The sequence below is a fragment of the Mastacembelus armatus genome, chromosome 21 (genome assembly GCF_900324485.2).
Source record: "Mastacembelus armatus chromosome 21, fMasArm1.2, whole genome shotgun sequence".
Lineage (NCBI taxonomy): Eukaryota > Metazoa > Chordata > Actinopteri > Synbranchiformes > Mastacembelidae > Mastacembelus > Mastacembelus armatus.
Window position 1 is genome coordinate 4,021,699 of NC_046653.1, and position 20,134 is coordinate 4,041,832.

Consider the following 20,134-nt stretch of genomic DNA (forward strand, 5'->3'; position numbering starts at 1 on the left):
GTGCAAATAACTAAAAATACTAATAACACATGTGTAAACATATGTTATTAGGAAACATCAAAAAGACTCTGTGAAGATTCTCAGTTGTCCAGGTTATTTAGGCTGAGGCTGAGTCATGGCAACTGCACTTAAAGTTTTTTTTATGTCGGAACATGTCACCACTGATCAAGTGGCTTCATCAGTCTAAGGGAAAGTTCGTAAGAAACTCAAATTTATCATTCAGGTTGGTTTCACTCCACCACTAGCCTGAATAGGTAGATTGAGGACCCCCACCCTTGTTAAGGGAGGGTTTTTTTCCACTTGGACACGTATAGCTTCTATGATTCCTCTCTCAAACCACGTTCCATGTTCTCTATCCAAAATATGTACATCATTGTATTCAAATCAGTGGCCTGTTTCCTTTACACGGAGGTGCACAGCTGATCCTGCAACTGAGAAACATCCCCACCTTTATGGAGGCCAAGAGAAAGGAGGACCGACATTTGAATAAAACCCTGAAAACCCGCATCTACCCAAAGTGGGCTTTCAACAAGGCAACATCCACATCAGGCAGAAAGACAAATGAACAAGCTGAGGCTCACGATCCACAGAGGAAAAACCTGCTCATTCCCTATGTAGCAGGTGTTTCAGAGAGGCTTACAGGTTCACTTCAGACCCACCAACACACTAAGAGAGACTGGTTCACTCTTAATACCGGACACCAAAACAAAGAGGAGCTATGTAGGAATGTGCCGTCCAGTGAAGGGAAGATAAATTTGAGTTTCCTACCAGCTTTCTCTTAGATTGACGAAGCCACTTGGATGAGTGGTGAAACGGGTTGACCTAAAACCATTAGAAGTCACTCAGCCTCTAGCTTAGTACCAAGAAGCTGAACAATGCTGATTTAACAGTGTTCTCTTAAACCCATGGTTATGTTTCTATCAAAATGTCAAAAAAGGGATACGAAAATAGAACAAGTGGAACTAACTATATAACTAAAATCTTGATAATAGAAACAGGCTTTAAAAATATCAAATGGCCTGAAAGATACTCTACACTCTATAAATGTATTTGCATGGCCTATGATAAGTTACAGTCATTCCAGGGTAGATGGTGTCCTCCAGATGCTTTGCCAGATTTTTTAAAAGTTGTAATTAAGTCAAGTTTAACTTTCCAAGTCATATTACATAAGAAGGATCTAGGAGATGCTACATTAAGAGTTCACCATTGATAGGCCTAATAATTTATGTTTCATCTGATAAATTTGATGCAGTATGTCAGAATTTCTACTTGCAGTTTTTGTACTTATTCTTCCTATTATTATTATAAGCCTATCCTCTTATTATAACTTAACAGTTTTTGCTTGCAGGCCTAGGGCAGACAAAAGGATGATAAACTATGTGTGGTATGAGGATATGATACCATAATAGTGTGATAAAGTCCAAATCTAGATAATACATTAATATTTCCACTTAGTTTCTCATATTTATGGTATTTGAAAGACATGTTTCTGGTTAAGCATCTCAGAATGATAGTTCATCAGTCATTTAAGGCCTACAACAAGTAATGTCGTTCTCATTTTTGTCATTCCTGAACTCTTTCCCATTTATCTGTCTTCATTTGCTGCTGCATCTCACTACAGGTTACACACCTGTTACAACCAGCCTTGTGTCCCTGTTATTCATGTTTGGGCCACGCGTTTTTCAAAATCTGCAGCCGTGCGCATGCGCCAAGCCGTGACGTGTCGTGAAAGTGTCAAACAGAGGGATGTAAAAATGATCGAAAACTCTTTGGGGGAACTAGTCGCAGAAGTATTTCATAGTGGTCAAAGCCGCTAGAAACCTGCTAACGGGAATCCCCGGTAGGTAAAGCTGTGATAGACTGGACGCTCCTGTTCAGCTAAGCTCGGCTAACTGTTATATCCGCGACATTGACCGTCGAGCTAACTTAGCGACAGTTGGGCTAACGTTAACCGGAGTCGGTGCATCAACGTTAACCAACGTTAACCAACGTTAACTAACGTTAACTAACGTGGCGGAGCGCTGGCTGACGTTAACATGTAGCTGAGTGAGGCGAGGCTGCAGGGTTAGCTAGCCGCTTAGGTTGGTTCTGTCGTCCATCTCAGTTTTTTAGCGTTTTAGCGCTGTCTCCCGTCGGGTGGCTGGTAGCGGGGCTCATAGAGAAGAGGTGAAAGATGTCTCGGAGACGGCTGGACAGTCGCAGCGGACTCTCCGCGGGGCTGCTGTGCGAAGTCCAAACCCCAATCAGCACAGAGGCGATGGAAAATGTGTATGAAGTCACCGGAGAGCTGGGAAGGTGAGTCAAACAGATGTGACTGCTGTCCTCCAGGTAGTTTGCCTTTTTAACAGGAACTAAAGTTAGTAATAGTGATGTTACTACTGATAGCACTGAAACACAGCACAGACCACAGTTTACAGCTGTATAAAACCATCTCAACTGGTCATTCTTAGCAAAGAGGACAGTCGGGGAGGATGTATACCATATAATAAGCTGCCCTGCACCATGCAGTACGGGTCCTTTGACAAAAGCCAAAACAAAATTTCCCCACGTTGAAGTTGCTTTTGTTTCTTTTCTATAACTGTAAAATATATGTTTTGGAGCAAACAAACAACTGGGAGATGACACTTTGGACTCTGTTCTGACAGTCTCATTTTATTGACTGAACATTGATTTAAAAGAAACAGCAGAAAATGAAAATAAGAGTTATTTTCGGCTCTATTTGACGCTTTGGAACTGAACATTTCCTGATTCACTGTTGGTGTCGTCTTAGCTTACAACCCAAAAGAATAACATACAATTACAATAGCAAAAAAGCTATTAGTTGTCATGTCAAAACTATATAATAACAGCTGCATTTCACTCTACCATCCATTGTATTGTTATGTATTTACATAAGATGTTTGCTTTATGTAGCCTTAAAAAGAGGGAGATTTAGATAAAATTAGAAATAAAAGTGAAATAATTCCCACATGTCACATATGGACAACAGAAACATTTAAAAGAATTTACTTTTTTGGCAAAGACTTTGTATATGTATGATTTTATAGTAACATCTACTGCAGTAATGGTTAGCACAGGTGATTCACTGCACTCATGTCTATGGTTTGGACTCTGGATTGTAAGCTTTGACCACTGTAAACACACAAGGCTGTCGTGGCCAGAGGAACCTGGCTTTATGGTGCTACAGCGGAGTTCGTCATGTGTTTGGCGGTGTGTGTGAGCCATGGCAACCGCTGATGGTGGATGATCACATCCTAAGATCCCTGTGGTCTGTTTGAAGTAATGTGTCATACACTGTGTACTGTAAAGTTCTGCTTTCAAAACAGGAGGAAGGAAACCAGCACATGTGCAAACCAGCCTTTAGAAAGCAGAAACAGCACAGGCCACTTCTGTTCACTTATTTGTATGTGAATTGACAAAACAGGAAGTACTGAGGTGCAGTATTTTAAGGACAGGGTAAGAGCAGTAGTGTTAGGCTCAAACCTTTCTAGTTTTACTTTGGAACTTAAAGGTATTTGTGGTAATTTGCAGCTATGGTACAGCATAGTCTTCAGTTAACAGACAGTGACCTTTAACCGTGGAAAACCTTGGTCTCACCATATTTCTGTTGTCAGGCTGACTATCAGCTAGATTTACTATCAGTTAATACATCAGTGATTTTGGGTGGAATCAGTTAAACATGCAATATTAACAGTGAATACAATGACATTGTAATTTGAGAAGAGATCATTTGTTCTGCTGAAAGGGCAGAAATAACAGCCAGTCAGCAGTTCAGTTTAGCTCACTGTTTCTACTTGGATTTTACCTTTGACTGTAAGCTGCTTTCTTTAAACCTTCTGACAGCTCAGAAAACCCTCTGATAAAACAGCTGCCTAGTCTAGCTTAAAATTAAAAAAGTTGCTGTGGACCAAACCAGAACTAAAACACTAAAACTATGCTAATGCTCCTTGTTGGTTGGTAAATGTTGGCAGAGAAAAGAATTCAGATGATTATTAAGTTGTACACAAACATATTATGTGTATCAAATCTTAAAACTGCATGAAAAGAGTAACAATAATAGGTGATGCTACAAAGGGAGACCAGGTTAACACCATTGTTCTGTCCTTCTGGGTCTGAGCCTTCAGTCATTGCTCTTGGGTTCTTGTAAGACTGTTTTTTTTTTTTTTTTTGGATTAGATTTTTTTTTCCTTTTTGTTGCATTCATTGGAAGGCCTTGTGGAGAAGTATTTCCACAGGCTGCATACAATAATAGCTGAATGCCACAGGATTTAGGGAGGAGACTGTAGATCCAGTTCTCTGGAGAGTCTTTTAGTTGTGCTATATGTTTTCTATGATAAACTTGCAGAAGGTAAGCTTAGAGACTTAAATGTATGTATCACAAATGGTATATTAGACTTGCATGCTGTTGATCTTATTCTATGTTGTTGTCTTGTTGTTTTTCAGGTTCAGCACTAAGAATTATTAGAGTTAAATTGAGCAGGCAGGAATCACTTTAATCTTTGCAGTCTCGAATGTCCTGAACAATTGTACCAGTGTTGTAGACATGGTTTCAGTGTTAACAGCAATCAGTTTAGGAATGTCTTTGCATTAGATAACATGCAGAAGCCAGTTATCTAATGCCACTATTTGTGTAGCACCATTGTGCCAGTGTGCTAATCTTTTACAAATAGTCATATGTAATTAGGGCTGGGCAATATGTTCATCATGTGTTAATGTGTTGTATTGTGAAGTCATGTTAAAACATTTTGCTATCTTAATTAACAATAGAAATCATCATTTCCCACACCATATATATTTTAATACATGTACCACTGTGGGACTGGGTTTGTTTATTTTACTTACCTTGTCTGTGTTGTTTAAAAAAAGATTATTTCAATCAGATTTCCTGTTGATAATTTTTCTGAAGGGTGCACCTTAACCACATGTCCACTTTTGCTGCCTTAGGGGGAAGTTTGCAGTGGTGAAGCGCTGTGTGGAGAAAGCCACAGGGAAAGTATTCGCTGCTAAGTTCCTGCGGAAGAGGAGGAGAGGCCGTGACTGCCGGGCTGATGTCATTCATGAGATGGCTGTGCTGGAGATGGCCCGTAACAATGCCCGAGTGGTCAACCTGCACGCTGCTTACGAGACAGATCACGACATTGTCTTAATGCTGGAATAGTGAGTTATTCTACATTTTGTCCTGAAAATGGCTGTTTAGGACCAAAGCCCTGTTTGACTGGTCTGAAGTAGCTGTCACAATAACTGTTATTCAGTGACAAACAGTTCATCCTTCTGAACAGGTCTGTCTTGTTTGAAGACTAAAATCCATGTTTGCTGAATTACAGTAGAGTTGACTTGTCCTAGCATATTCATATGTAAGGTATCATCTGTCATCCATCCATCCATCATCTATTTGCTTATTCCTACTTAGGGTCACAGGGATCTGCTCGAGCCTATCCCAGCTCTGTTTGGGCAAAAGGCAGGGGTACAGATTGGACAGGTTGCCAGTCCATCGCAGATTGCCTGTCATGTTAACTTACATTTTTCATGTCCATCTTTGTCTGGTGTATCAGTCATCATTTTTCTTTGGATGATCAGAATGTAGATGTATGTGAGACCAAGTCTGGATACTTTGAATGTCTTAAAGTGAACTGCTGTGGTTTTCTAACTACAGCTTTAATGCTTGTTGTTGGACACACTTTAATCCTTTGCTGAGAGCACAGATAGCATGACAACTATTGTATTTTCCAGATCTTAAGTCACACTTTTTTTTACTCTGGCTTGTAGTGTGACATATATAGGGAAGTGACTTATATGTATGTATTTACAGTCATTATGTCGAGTAGTTGCTAGTGTGCTTTCTTGGCAGTTTTGACTCAATTAAATATTTTACTGCACCACCAAAAAAGTAAAAATGTTTATGTTCACGCTAAACTACAACTCCTAGTGTAACACAAGTGAAACAGCCACCCAAACGAAAGAGCTATACTGCAGACTTCAAATTGCAGGTAATAAAGTCTGCAGCTGAAACTGCAGTGAGTGTCGGCATTGTCTGAATGCCGACACTCACTGCAGTGTCTGAGAGAGGAGGAGGACACACCGTCTGACACAGATGAATTAATTCTGTAACGTACTTCTGCTTGTTGTTATGCCTACCCTACATTCTTCATAGGCTAATTTAGACTAGAACTAGTATCATTAGAAATGTGACTTATATATGTTTTTTTGGTTTCAACAAGGTTGTTTTTGCTAAAACCAACTAATAGTCTGGAAAATACAGTATGTTGATTTAACAGTGAAGACAATGCAAAGAGGCCCTAGAGAAATACTGAATTAGAAACTTTAATAACCTCAAATGTTATAAAATCTGATTAATCTTTATACTCACACAGGCACAGTTTTAGGGCTTGCCCCACCCTGTGTCTTTGGCTGACACTTTTAGCCCTAGTGCTTTACAGTGAGGTAAAAGGAACGAGGTTGCTTTCTTGCTCAATAACACTCTGCCAGGACATGTAGGCTCAAACCGGTCACCCTCAGGCAATGGGTTGGCCACTTAAACCATAAGGCCACCCTTGGATCTGCAAATACAGTACTGTATATTTCTTTCTTTTTTTTTTTAAAACCCCACCGCATACAAACTGCATCAAATGTCCCAAAATTGCCTGGTGTTTTAATATGTCATTCAGTAGATGGACAGTATATAAACCATCCCTGTGTGTGTGTGTATGTGTATTCACCAAGTGCTTGTGTTTTCTCTTTGCCCAGTGCGGCCGGTGGAGAGATATTTGACCACTGTGTGTCTGAAGAGCTGCTCCCAGAGGCCCAGATCACTCGTCTGATCAGGCAGACATTGGAGGGAGTCCACTATCTCCACCAGAGCAACCTGGTGCACTTAGACCTAAAGGTCTGCACAGTACACACACGCACATACAGTGACACGCACAGATGTAGCTGGGGCCAAGGGAATCTATTTTTACATGTTCACTCCCTTAACCACAGACTACCCTTAAATGCTTGGCAGTGTATTCCCTTTTTTCAGAGCAGCTATGTACTCAAAATCCCAATTTCCATGACACCGTTAAGCCTAGAACTACAGTTCGAACAGAACCCTTAGCCCTGGGCAAAGTGAGAACACTCCAGGGCACACTGTGAAGTGAGTCATTTTCACACCAGGCATTCGGCTGTGGGTCTCTTACTGGCCACTGTTGCTGGTGGATTCCCACAGTAAAGACATTCAACACTAAGAGCAGTTTAACTTTTGCAAGAGTAGTTCTTTAAACAATAGATGCTAATCCTTGTCAAAAACCCTCAGCATTTTAACTCAAAACATTGGTGTCATTTGCACAGACAAAACACAGAGTGTGTTTTGGGCCTCTCCTGTATGGAAGAAGTATTTACAGAGAAAAAAACACCTATCCCCTGGAGTCGTGTTGAAAAACTGAACTGAAGAAAAAGTTCCGATTGTTGTAATAGGTTCTGTCCCAAAGTTAAAAGTACCTCTTATCTTGCCACCACTTCTGCTTTTACATGCTGTTCATTCGGCATTTCCTCTTTGTTTCTTTCTCAGCCACAGAATATTCTCCTGACCAGCCTGTCTCCTCCAGGAGATATAAAGATCGTAGACTTTGGCCTGGCACGCAGACTGGGTGCGGTCGGAGAGCTCCGAGAGATTCTTGGCACACCTGAATATGTGGGTAAGGTGGTATTTCTAAAACATGCTTGGATTACTTCAAAACATATTATAAGGACAGCACAAGCACATTAAAGTTCTTAACAGTCACTGTGTCATATGGAATGCACAGTGCAGATAGAGGCATTATCTTCATTGTCCAATACACTTATGAAAGAAAAAACATGAGGCATGAATGACAACTGACTTCCCTTCATGTCTTCATTCAGCTCCTGAGATCCTGAATTATGAGCCAATCACAACAGCAACTGACCTATGGTAAGCCCATTCTTGCTACATTTTGGGGGTGACATTTTGAAGTGTGAGCAGTTATTCAAGGGTTCTCGCTGTGGTGATCAGTCAAAAGATGGGGAGATCATTTCTACACAGTGATGTTGCACATGACTTTGTTTTGAAGTTCAGTAGGATGAACACAACCTGTCACAAGCTCAGACAGGTTGTTTATCACTTAGGTATGTAGGTGATGTAAGCAGATGATTTGTAGATGAAAATGAAGGTGGTCCTTTGCACACACAGAGTAACAGTGCAGCAGTTAGTAGTTGTTCAGAATTTGAGGAATTACTTTTGTTGTGGCCAAAATTCTAAAGATGTGTGTTGTATCATTGTATCTGTTTTTTAAAAATATTGTACATAATTACTTTTGGGAGGCTCTTTGGCGTTTAGCCCAAAAACCTCCCCTGTGTCCGTCACACATGTTTCTGTCCCTCAGGAGTGTGGGTGTTATCGCCTACATGCTTGTGACAGGTGAGTCTCCGTTTGCCGGAGATGACAAGCAGGAAACGTACCTGAACGTCTCTCAAGTCAACGTGGACTACAGCAAGGAAACCTTCTCCAGGGTGTCTGAGATGGCTGTGGACTTCATCCGTAAGCTGCTGGTCAAAGTACCCGAGTGAGTAAAGACAGTAACTTGTCTCACACTTCCCACGTTAAGTTCAGTGTGAATGAAATCAGAATGGAATGTTAGAACACAGCGGTAAACTAAAGGCCGAGGGAAGTTTTTCAGTGAAGCAGCTCGACGGACTCGTAATGTTTTATCTGGTGTGTGTGCATTCCAGAGCCTGTGAAGAACTTGTTTTGATTTATTGATTTTTATCAGATTTTTATCCATGAGAAGATGGTGAAGAATTTATTTATTTATTTATTAGTTAGTTAGTTGGTTATCAGCAAGTAAATCAGTTTGGCCCATATTCTGACTTTGTTTAATGGTGTGACATCTTTTCCTCTTTATAGATTAGAATCTGTGAAGGAGTTTTGTTTTCCCTGTGTTGCTTTCATTAATAAACTAGAATACATTAGTGAACTGTACTGCACAGATTTACATGGTATTATAATAGGATTTAGATTAAATGTTGGCTGAAGTAATTTGTAAGTTTAGTCTATAGAAATTAAGCACATGTACCAGTAATAATTTGAATAATTTTCAAGCAAAAATGCCAAACATTTGATGGTTCCACCCTCTCAGATGTGACAATTTTCTTTTTCCTTGTCATACATTATAGTACAGTAAACCAACTGAAGGTCAGACAAATCATTAAATCTGAATACATCACCTTGGCCTGTAGGAAATCATTATTTCTTCTGTTATAGTTGCTTCTCATTCAGAAAAGAACCAACATAAATTCTGAAAACAATGGTTAGTTGCAGGTGTAGCATCCGTGAACTGACCCTGACCTGAGCTGCAGTGTTGGATTGTAAATGTCTGGCATTGTGCTCTGACTGCAGGGACCGGCCCAGTGCTGCAGAGTGTATGAGCCACCCATGGCTGTGGCAGCAGCAGCTGTGTCTGAGCCCCGATCCGGCTGCTGCCCGCACCGTCCGCGACAGGAGCTGCGGCACCAAGTGGGCGGCCCCACCTGAAGACCCTGAAGACAAGGAGAACTTCCTGGAGTCGCCGCATTCTCAGGCAAAAAGGTTCCGCTTCGACGAGGAGACGGCCGTTGCTGGAGACGGTGACTTCTGAAAAAGTAAAACATGAGAGAGAATTAAAGTAGAAGGCAGGGTGCCCGCTACTTACTCTAAGCTTTTGAATTCTTTTAAGCCTTCACACAGCCAGCTGTCTGCTGCCCAACACTCAGACTACTAAGCTTTGGTTTGCTTTCCACTAATTTGCAAATTTCAAAGATTGACCACTCAAACCAAAGATAACCAGCAAAATTTTGAAATTCATCTCTGATCCAACTCTGTTCGAAAGTATGTTTCAATTAATGCAGTGTGCTTAACCTAAAGTATTTCATTCATTGTTCAGAGAGCTACATAAATCTCCTATGTATTGAGTGGTAGTTGCACCTGTTCTGATAAAGCAGCAAGGGAGTATTTCTAGAGAAATCTATGCAACTTTCTCTTCTGCTCTTGAAATCTTATTTCAAGAAACCCTGAAGAAGATAATAGCACTGTGCCTTAAGCTGGAAAGTTTAGTGTTCTTGTCACCAGACCTGGATACTTCTTAACTGCACTTGTGCTACAGCAGAGATGTGTGTTCTCGAGATAAGCGGCCTATTTGCATGTTATGGAGAACCGGTGACAGCCAGCAGCATTATGGGAAATTATGCAGTCTGGCTTCTGTGCTGTGTTGCTGGGGACATTTCATATCATATGTCTCTTACTGCCTGCAACATTCCAGGTTAAAAACCAGCAGGGGTTCAACTACTAACTAGATTTTCCATTCCAGTGTTTTTCTCTGTCATAGATTGAGGGTTTAAACTCAGCTCAGGGTTTTACATAAAACTCATTTTTAATAATGTTAACTATAGTGTAGTCCCCCTCCAAAGACATTTAGTGTTCAGGTTATTGTAAACTTTAAGAAATTTCTTTCACAAAAACACTTAAGCAACAGATTTTTGGCACATTTGTTTCCATACCCTTCCATAGTAAGACAGAAACTTAAAACACTGTAACAGCTCAAAGGAACCTATTCATGACTCACACAGCTGTTCACATGCCACACCCGCACTTACTCGAACGATTGCCTCAGTGAGCTCCAGGTTCCTCTTTGTTATCCGGCAGAGGAGAAGAGAAACATGCTTTTAGCACTTAATTCATAAACACACGTATTGATTGAACTGATGAGCAGAACTAGAGCAATATCTGAAAGTTTGGATGTTTGTCCTTAAGAGGTTCACTGTTCAGTCTCTCACCAAAGCCATTCAGTGTGCTTCCATATGATGTCAGCAGTAAACACTCCTCTAGTCCTGTGGGGTCAGGGTGTCTGAAGTGATTTGTTCCTGTTGTTCTCAGGGCGTGCTGCTCACTTTGTTTTGTATTCTTAATGTTATTCTTATAGGCCTGTTGTTATTTATGTACTGGACTTTATATTTTAATGTAAATAATGTTGTCTTATAAGGATGTTTATGGCTGGAGACAGATTAATTAGAAATAGTAAGGTGTTATTTAAAACAAGCAGATGCTGATGTGGTTCCAGTGTAATGGTTGATCTCTGGTAATGTGTAACTGCAATAAATTGGGAAGAGGAAAGCAAGGATGGCTTTAGGTGGTACTGGGAAGTAAAGCAAATTTGGAAAAACAGATGAGTCAGATGGTTTTAGGCAGCAGGAAGATGACAAAACATGGTCGGCATTGAAAGATGCATACAGTAGAGGTGCAGCAAATGGGAAACATATCCCAGTTGTACAACTGTACCTTAAGTTCTGATATTGATGGTTAAGATATGTAGGTATGAAAGGCTTTATGGGTGGAGAGAGAGAAGTGGGAATGATGATTTCACTGTAAAGGTGGAAGAAAGATGGATTTGTCTCAAATTTGACCAAACCTCTGTATAATGTGAAATATGAGGTGCTGTTGACTCCTGGGATTTGTCATCTTTTGTTCAAGCAAGTCTTGAATGACAAAAACAGAAAAAAATGACCTCACCCCTCTGAAAGTCCAGTGCTGGTGATGATTCCTTTAAACTCAGTTAAACATTCCTCTTTTGGTTGCGAGGTGCCAAACCAAATAAGACCACATTGTATTTGTTTGTTGTTGTCACCAGCTGGCACAATGGCCTTTGTGTGGGAGATGGGCGTCTCCAGTCACGGCCACGCTCTCATCTGTATGCTGTCATCCTGTCAAACTGGAACACCACATTGTAAAATACCTTCATCTCAACAAGTGAGTTAATCTCACAGAGTTAGGAGCTTGTTTCTCCAAACTGTGGACAAGTATGTCCAGTTTGATGCTGTCAGGTGATTATAGAAACTGGAAAAGCCACATTGTCTCTTTTGCTACTGTGTAAGAAAATAAGCTTGAATCTTACTTCATCTCAAGATTTACTCTGCTCTTTCTAATACCTTTCAGGTGTCTTCATATAATCTTAATTCAGACTGGGATTAGGCAGAGGTTGTTTCTATAGTCTGTGTTTCTCAAGCTCAGTTGTACAAAAACAGGTGAAGCTATTTTCTTTGTTGCAGCAAAGGCTTGACAAGCAGTAAATCTCAAGAGAAGCTGGACTTGTTTTGCAGCACAGTGATGTCAGGGATCTCACTTTGCAGGATGAAATGCTGGAACAGCTCAGATAGAGCGGCTTATGTTTGCTGGTTTTGTTGTTTTTTTTTATTTCACTTGAACATGACTTAGGCTGTGGTGATGATTCTGTACATGTACTGTACTGTTATTTTCAGTAGCTAGTCACTGGTTGGCCTCTGCACATGAGTGCTCATCATCTGACTGGGAGGTGTCTAGCTGGCAGTCAAGAAGTGGAGCACCACTTTTGTCACCCAACATTCCTGTGCTTTATTGACCACAGTCAGACTGAAGGGTACTATAAAGTCAAACCAACCACAGGCACAAGCAAAGAAATGTTTAAGAGATGTTTGTTTATTTTGCATTTTATATTTTTTAATGTATAAGCATTCCGTGTACATATGAAATGACTAATAAAAGACATAATCTGTATTGTTTTCTCATCAGCTGCAGGCTAATATGCAGGCATCACAAAGCAAACTGAAAAAGCTCATTAAAAATTGTTGAACATGTCTGATGGAGTATCTGATGCCTTTTGTTGTTGAATACATGCAGTGGAAAACTGGGTTTTTGTGGTTCCTTATTAAATTCGTCTTCTGCTCTGCTGCCACCTGCTGAATCAAGAGAGCTAAAACAGACTGCACTCCAGCAGGAACTGCAGCCTACTCTACAGCATTGGTCAACTGTTAATAGAGCAAAGTGGCATGGTGGGTAATGTGTACCAATCAGCAAACAGATCATTCAAAGCTACCTAAATTACTTTTGTATTAAACAAAAAAAGCTTACATCCATCCTGCTTGTAGACTTGCACACAATAAGTAGTGAATATAATGGAATGCTCTGAAGTTACATTCTTTTGCAGCCGTCAGCATAGTGCAAAGATGCTATGAGTGCTTACAGAGATCATACAGACCGGAATACAACAGAGTTTAAAGCACATGCTGCCACCATGACAGGTTATCAGCACTCTAATCTCAACTTTACTGGATAATTATAAGTAATTTATAATTATAAAAGAAAACATTTGACCTTTTGTTTTAATGAAAAACATCTCATTGTAAACATTACAGTTTGTCTAGTTCATTCCTAGGGTCATAATGTCAAAACAAATGAACAATGTGTTGGCAGACTAAGGTCCAATCACATAGACAGTCAGTATTTAGAAACAGCAAGTTCACTCTTGAAGAGCAGTGTACGAAATCTCATGTTACTCAGCTTATGATGAAAAGCTCCAGAACATCTACAACTAATGGATCTTGGGTTGGGACGATTATAATATTACTTCACTGTTGTGAGAAGCAGAAGTGAGCAGGTTTTTCTTGATGGCAGCAATATGTTGACTAGAGTACACTACCACAATAAAACTTTTAAAAGGTTTTTCCTTTTTTCTTTTGACATTTACACAGAAAAATCCACCATTGGGATCAAACTGACGGAATGACATCAGTTGCCTTTTTTTAACCTTATTAAGTGTTCAGTTTAGTTAATTAATTTGTTAATTAACACAGAGACCAACTGATGTAGCCTGAAGCTAACACTGCAGTAGCTCAACAAAAGTGCAAGTACAGAGAGGTCAAGAAGCAGCTCTTTCTGCCAAATTTACATTAAATTAAAGTCATGACAGAAATGAAAAAGTTACAATCTTACCCTAAACTTTAAACATTTTAAATTATAGGCATTCTGTCACAAGCAAAATCAAACTGAAACATGAATTACTCATGTTACTAAACCGATACCTCTGCAGCAACTCAGTTTGACTTTATGCCAAAAATCAAATGTAAATGCTTACCTAAAGAGTAAAATAATAAAGGAAGACACAATGTTAAAACTATCCACCTCAGAATAAGTGCATTTAGCAGTAGAAAGAAAATGCAAAGTACAACACACAAACATGCCACATGCTCTGGCGGCAGAGCCCTTAAATCACTGAGGTAAGACAGCAGATAAGATACTCGATTTGTTTTCTAATGAATCATCTGAAATGCTCACTGCTGTTCCAACAATCAGACCTCTGATGTGCATGTTGTGCATGTTGTGTGTGTTGTGTGCAGCATTCACAGCCACTCCAAACCAATCTCAAAACTCCTGGATAACCCTGAAGTGGTTCTCGATCGAGGGGGGCTCATCCTCAAAATGCAGCTTCTTGCTTGGACAAGCCCCAAGCTCCTCCAGGGTTTTGATGAAGAGTCCGTGCTCGCGACCCACCCATGCCCGCATCGGATCACACACCTCATAAGGGGTCACATGTGCATGAATTGAAAATCTGCTGTCTGCAAGCTCCTTCAGCACCTGCTGGTCCGTCAACCAGGTCTCCCTGCCCCCCGGGTGTCCGCCGTCCAGCCAGTACATGGCTGAGATGCATTTAATGAAAGGAGCCATCTGCGGGTCGGTGCGGGCCCCGCCCAGCTCATACACCATCTGGTTCAGCACCACGCAGCCTTTGCTGAAGCCCACCAGTGTCAGTGAAAACCCTGAGGGGATGCTGTCAGCACCACCGTGTGGCTGCAGGGGGTTTGGTAGGTTGGCTCGCTCCATTCCATGGCCCAGTAGGGCCCTGCAAACATAAACGCCGTTCAGCAGACATGTAAAAGACCTCGACCCCTACTACAATTCTAGGAGCAAGCCTCACAGAATGAGCAACAATGTGATTTTGTTCTCAGTTTGTGTTGTCTTGTGGTTCATTTTGTGTCTGTTTTCAGTTGTTTTGCAGCTCTTTGTAATTGTTTAGTGTTTCTGTCCAGTTTAACCCTTGTGCACTGTTCAAAAACACTACCCTTTTGTTATGTTTGGGATGAAAACATCCACTAAAATAAACTGCTGTAAAATTATATCAGAATAATGTTTTTTTCAACTTTTTTTTGTATAAATCTGTTTATCATCCAGTTCTGACCAAAACTACTAATTGTTAAAAAAAAATCCAGGATTTAACTCTTTAAAACTCTTTCTGTCAAAGATTAGTAACAACACTGATTTTGATGCATTGTTAGTTTTTGTGCAGCATCAGATTTTAATTTTTTCTGACTAATTTGTTGTTTGTGGATGTTTTTGCCTCATTGACTGCCATTACAACGACATTTTTTCACAGCCATGACACTATATAATCATGCATTCATGATGGTTGGTGGTTTCCCGTTGGGAAACAGTAAAATTTGTGATTTTTACTGTTGACAACCAAATGGCCCCATTAACCCTTTACACAGTACTGTGCATAGAAAACTTAAAACTTCATCTTTAACATCACGAAAGGGGAGTGAATTTGCCCACATTTGTATTATTGACCTATGGAATATTTCTAAATCATATTTCCAAAATTTATGTCAAATTAAGGTTTGTCACTAAATATCATCCCATTTGGTGAAATACAGTGAAAGTTATGGCCAAATTAAGAGTGAAAAATGACCCTTGGTGGATGAAAACACCCCGAACAGTACATGAGGGTTAACAGAGATATGCAAATAATACGTTTTTATGTTGAGCTTTGAAGACAATCTGAGGCAACTTAAGAAGGTAAAAAAGGGTGAGCTGCTGTCTATTTCCTGCAGTACTATAGTCTTTATGTTACTGTGTCGTGTGATAGCTAGCTTCATATTTAACAGGGCAAGTACAGTACACCCATCGTGTCATCTAACTCTCTGCAACAAAGTGTAATGCCCAACCTCTTTTCTTGTAGGATTTAGTTTCCACAGTAACCATTTGTGAGCTGAAACTGACTTAACTAACACAAAACAACTAATTTGACCCTCATCCCATCAAATTCTGTTCAGCTGATGAAAGCAGACCAAAAGGCCAAAAACCTGAGATGGTGAAATGCTCCACACTCGGGCGAGTACGGCGAGTGCTCTGGAGCCCCGAACATGGTGCTATCCACAAAGTTGTGGTAGCAGCTGAACTTGTGCAGATACATGCGGGAGGCCCTGACCACCCAGATGTACTGCTCAGGGAAACGGCGGCCCAGGGTGAAGGCCACCTGCTCTAGGCTCCAGGAGAGCCACTGGGCTCCCTCAGACTGCAGAGCCATCTCCTCGTGGAAGTTCTACACATACAAAACACAGAGAGAGATCATTTAAAGCTGCGAAAAAAGGATCTGCACTTGTGTCCAAGAATATACTGGACCTTGATCCCACAGTTTGTCTAAAACTAGCTTTTTAAAAGGAAGTGCAAGTTAACTTGCTGGGCCAGACAGGAGATTTGCTGTAGTCATGTTATTGGCCACAGCACACACTTTAAAATTGTAAAGGGAGAGACACAAACTATCAAAGAAGAAACCTTATCACCTATAAATATAAAATATCCTAAAAAAAGTTTTGCAAAATATGTTCATGTGTAAATAGCCTGTGAACAGACCATGTCCCATATATCATTTCCTGGTGAGAGCCTAACTAAAAACATCACACAGTGACACCCATCAGTTTATCCCACTTAGTTTGGATCATGGATCCATCAATTATGGCAAGTCGTTCAGATCCTGAAACTGCAAAGCAGCCCCACCATCACCATGTTTGCCAGATGTAACGGGACACACACTTCCCAAAGTTGTACTTTTGTGTCATCAGCCCACAGGATATTTGGGAATAATCAAGATGTTTTTCGGCAAATGTGAGAAGAGCCTGTGTTCTTTTTGGTAAGCAGTGGCTTTCACTTTGGAACTGTCCATGGATGCCATTTTTTTCACCTGGCCAGCCAGACCCAGTCCTGTCTTAGAGAAAGACTGAGGGTCTGGACCCCCTGCCTTAGAGACTTTTTACCTCTGGCTTTAAATGAGCCGGGCCAGTCACAGCTGTTTATTTGCAATGACTTGTTTATCACGTTTCTCAATGCCAGTCCCAAGTCCGCAAATCTTTCTACAACTGGCTTTTGCTGTTTACTCTGCTCAGAAATATGCAGAGAACTGGTGATAACACTGTGTATTCTCATCTTTTTACAACAAAAATAACAGTCATTCACTAGCCTCTCTACTCTACCACACGCCATGTTGGATTAACACTTGGTTTGTTTGTTGAACATATCGTTCATTTCTCTGATTGGTTTATTCTGCGTCCACTGGCCCACCCCCTGGAATTTGATCTCAGCTGAAGAGATTCCAGACTAATTCTTTGTATAGAATAAGAAAAGAGTTGGTCAGGTTAGCCAGGTTAGCCAGGTTAGCCATTTTGCCCAGTCATGGACACTGACCTCAACTGATGCAAGCGAGGCCTGCAGGTTTGGACAGCTTTTTTCTCTTAATAAATGAAATCCTCATTTAAAAACTGCACTTAATATTTACTCAGGTTAGCTTTGTGCTCATTTTTAAGAACAAGGGAGACGTGCAGAGTTGTGGAAACTACAGAGGAACAAAGCTGATGAGTCACACAATGAAGTTATGGGAAAGAGTAGTGGAGGCTAGGCTGAGGTCAGAAGTGAGCATTTGTGAGCAGCAGTATGGTTTCATGCCAAGAAAGAGAACCACAGATGCAATATTTGCTTTGAGAATGCTGATGGAGAAGTACAGAGAAGGCCAGAAGGAGCTGCATTGTGTCTTTGTAGATTTGGAAAAAGTGTCTGACAGGGTGCCAAGAGAGGAGCTGTGGTTTTGTATGAGGAAGTCTGGAGTAGCAGAGAAGTATGTTCAAGTGGTGCAGGACATGTATGAGAGCTGTAAGACAGTGGTGAGGTGTGCTGTAGGGGTGACAGAGGAGTTCAAGGTGGAGGTGGGACTGCACCAAGGATCGGCTTTGAGCCCCTTCTTGTTTGCTGTGGTGATGGACAGGCTGACAGATGAGGTTAGACAGGAATCTCTGTGGACCATGATGTTTGTAGATGACATTGTCATCTGTAGTGAGAGCAGGGAGCAGGTGGAGGAAAATCTAGAGAGGTGGAGGTTTGCTCTGGAAAGGAGAGGAATGAAGCTGAGCTCAGTAAAACAGAGTACATGTGTGTAAATGAGAGGGACTCAAGTAGAACGGTGAGGTTACAGGGAGTAGAGGTGAAGAAGGTGGAGGATTTTAAGTACCTAGGGACAACAGTACAGAGCAATGGAGAGTGTGGAAAAGAAGTGAAGAGACGTGTGCAAGCAGGTTGGAACGGGTGGAGGAAAGTGTCAGGTGTGATGTGTGACAAAAGAGTGTCAGCAAGAATGAAAGGAAAGGTGTACAAGACAGTGGTGGGACCAGCAATGTTGTCTGGTTTAGAGACAGTGGCACTGAGAAAAAGACAGGAGGCAGAGCTGGAGGTAGCAGAGCTGAAGATATTGAGGTTCTCTCTGGGAGTGATGAGGATGGATAGGATCAGGAATGAGGACATCAGAGGGACAGTTCATGTTAGATGTTTTGGAGAAAAAGCCAGGGAAGCCAGATTGAGATGGTTTGGACATGTTCAGAGGAGGGACAGTGAATACACTGGTAAAAGGATGCTGAGGTTAGAGCTGCCAGGAAGGAGGCCTAGAGGAAGACCAAAAAGGAGGTTCTTGGATGTAGTGAAGGAGGACATGAGGATAGTTGATGTGTGTGTGGAGGATACGGTTAAACGGAGGCAGATGATTCACTGTGGTGACCCCTGAAGGGAGCAGCTGAAAGGAAAAGAAGTTTGATGATATGAATCATTTAAGTGTGACAAATATGCAAAGAAAATCAGAAAGAGGGAAAATACTTTTCCACAGCACTGTACCTGCCTCATGAACAATGTACTCTATGCACTTTCACCTGGCAATATGAAGTGCTGCATTCAGTTTAAATTTGTTCCTGTGCTCTAGACAGGCACATTCTCTGATGCTGGTCCATATAAATAAACTTAACCTGATATCAGTGTAGCTGAGAGGAGTCGCGTGTGACAGGGTCAGATGTCTGTCCTCATATGTAAAAAACCTGACTTGCTGAATTTAATTTATTGTGTGCGATCTGTGTTCCAGGCTTGTGCTTTATCATCGGACAGGTAAACATAATTTGTGCAGCATTAACTACATGCTGTCCTACTGCTCTAGAGCTTTTCTGCAGTAAAAGAAAAACACACTGACAGCCAAAACCTTTTCAGAGACCACATGTCACATTGTGTACAAGCTAATGATACACTGCACGTTACAGTTTTTATATGTTATATTCATATCACTGAGAAATATACAGTCATGCACTTTACTTTTATACCACCAGCACCAACGCAATAGAAAATCATGAATGCAAGACAGAAAATGTCATACACACTCATCTGTAAATCAGTCTATAATGTTCGAGCGTTTTTACTTTGATTTTGTAAAAAAACTCGCTAGCCCTAGCTAGTTGGAAGGGAGCTCATGATGATCCTAACTCCATTAATTACAATTGCCAACGTGCCACTGTAAAAACTTTAATAGATTCAAGTCTTTCGGTCAGTCCAGTCTTCATCTTTCTGCAGACCCCTCCTCTATCCGACTCACCTGTATGTCCCCGTGGAAGAACACCACATGTCTGTTATGGCTCTTCCTGGGTTGTGAAGCGCTGTGGCAGTCTGCCTCAGGGCGCAGCAGCAGCAGATCGTTGACTCGGCTCGGGACGTAGCCGGGCACCGCCAGCAGCTTCTGCAGCCTGTGCCGCGGGCTCCCGCAGCGCGCATCCCGGCTGGCTGCTACGTGCAGCCCCTGAGACTCAGACGATGTCGTCGCTGCTACAGAGGTCATTGCTTTGGCCACAGCTGTTAGAGTGAAACCCACCCCAAATGTTCGGGCAGCTAGCATGGACTCTATAATAAGAAAATGATTTGGTGTTTTCTTTCTCAGCGCAGTCACTCCATGCTGCTGCTAGCTAACAGTAGTCAACCAACGATAGCTGTCTCTGTTAGCTACGCAGCATCTCATAATCTCATCTGACGTCGCAACAAGGCACAAATAAGCCGTATTATGTGGCTAGAACTGAAATACTTATCACTGCCCTCCGTCTTCTCACCGTCGTCTGCCTCGCACTGTAGTAGTTTCGACATAGACCTGCACCATTTATTGAATTCTGACAGTTTGGGGTGTTTTGTCCACGAAGAGGCGCTGTTTATCAAAAACACACATATCAAACA

At 41.3% G+C, this 20,134-nt stretch overlaps 2 protein-coding genes across 2 annotated transcripts; one reads left to right on the forward strand and one right to left on the reverse strand.

Annotated features, from left to right (window-relative positions):
• The first annotated feature begins 1,718 nt into the window (after window positions 1-1,718).
• On the forward strand, window positions 1,719-12,638 carry stk17b (serine/threonine kinase 17b (apoptosis-inducing)). Its single transcript, XM_026296552.2, has 7 exons — window positions 1,719-2,295; window positions 4,945-5,157; window positions 6,745-6,883; window positions 7,547-7,673; window positions 7,879-7,927; window positions 8,379-8,558; window positions 9,392-12,638. The coding sequence occupies exons 1-7, from the start codon at window positions 2,174-2,176 to the stop codon at window positions 9,627-9,629; spliced, it is 1,068 nt and encodes a 355-aa protein (XP_026152337.1). The 5' UTR covers window positions 1,719-2,173; the 3' UTR covers window positions 9,630-12,638.
• c21h2orf69 (chromosome 21 C2orf69 homolog) lies at window positions 12,458-20,129 on the reverse strand. The gene is made up of 4 exons (XM_026296553.2): window positions 20,014-20,129; window positions 19,509-19,810; window positions 15,919-16,157; window positions 12,458-14,678 (listed from the first exon to the last, which is right to left on the reverse strand). Exons 1-4 carry the CDS (start codon window positions 20,045-20,047, stop codon window positions 14,201-14,203), a joined length of 1,053 nt encoding a protein of 350 aa, XP_026152338.1. The 5' UTR covers window positions 20,048-20,129; the 3' UTR covers window positions 12,458-14,200.
• Between the last annotated feature and the right edge of the window lie 5 nt (window positions 20,130-20,134).

Bases quoted from the DNA above. Each gene is read 5' to 3' on its own strand.
- stk17b (XM_026296552.2), top strand. From the start codon at position 2,174: ATGTCTCGGAGACGGCTGGACAGTCGCAGCGGACTCTCCGCGGGGCTG. The intron at 7,928-8,378 runs GTAAGCCCATTC...TCTGTCCCTCAG, and splicing joins ACAACAGCAACTGACCTATG to GAGTGTGGGTGTTATCGCCT. The intron at 8,559-9,391 runs GTGAGTAAAGAC...CTCTGACTGCAG, and splicing joins CTGCTGGTCAAAGTACCCGA to GGACCGGCCCAGTGCTGCAG.
- c21h2orf69 (XM_026296553.2), bottom strand. From the start codon at position 20,047: ATGTCGAAACTACTACAGTGCGAGGCAGACGACG. The intron at 19,811-20,013 runs GTGAGAAGACGG...TTCTTATTATAG, and splicing joins ACAGTGCGAGGCAGACGACG to AGTCCATGCTAGCTGCCCGA. The intron at 16,158-19,508 runs GTGAGTCGGATA...TTGTATGTGTAG, and splicing joins TCTTCCACGGGGACATACAG to AACTTCCACGAGGAGATGGC.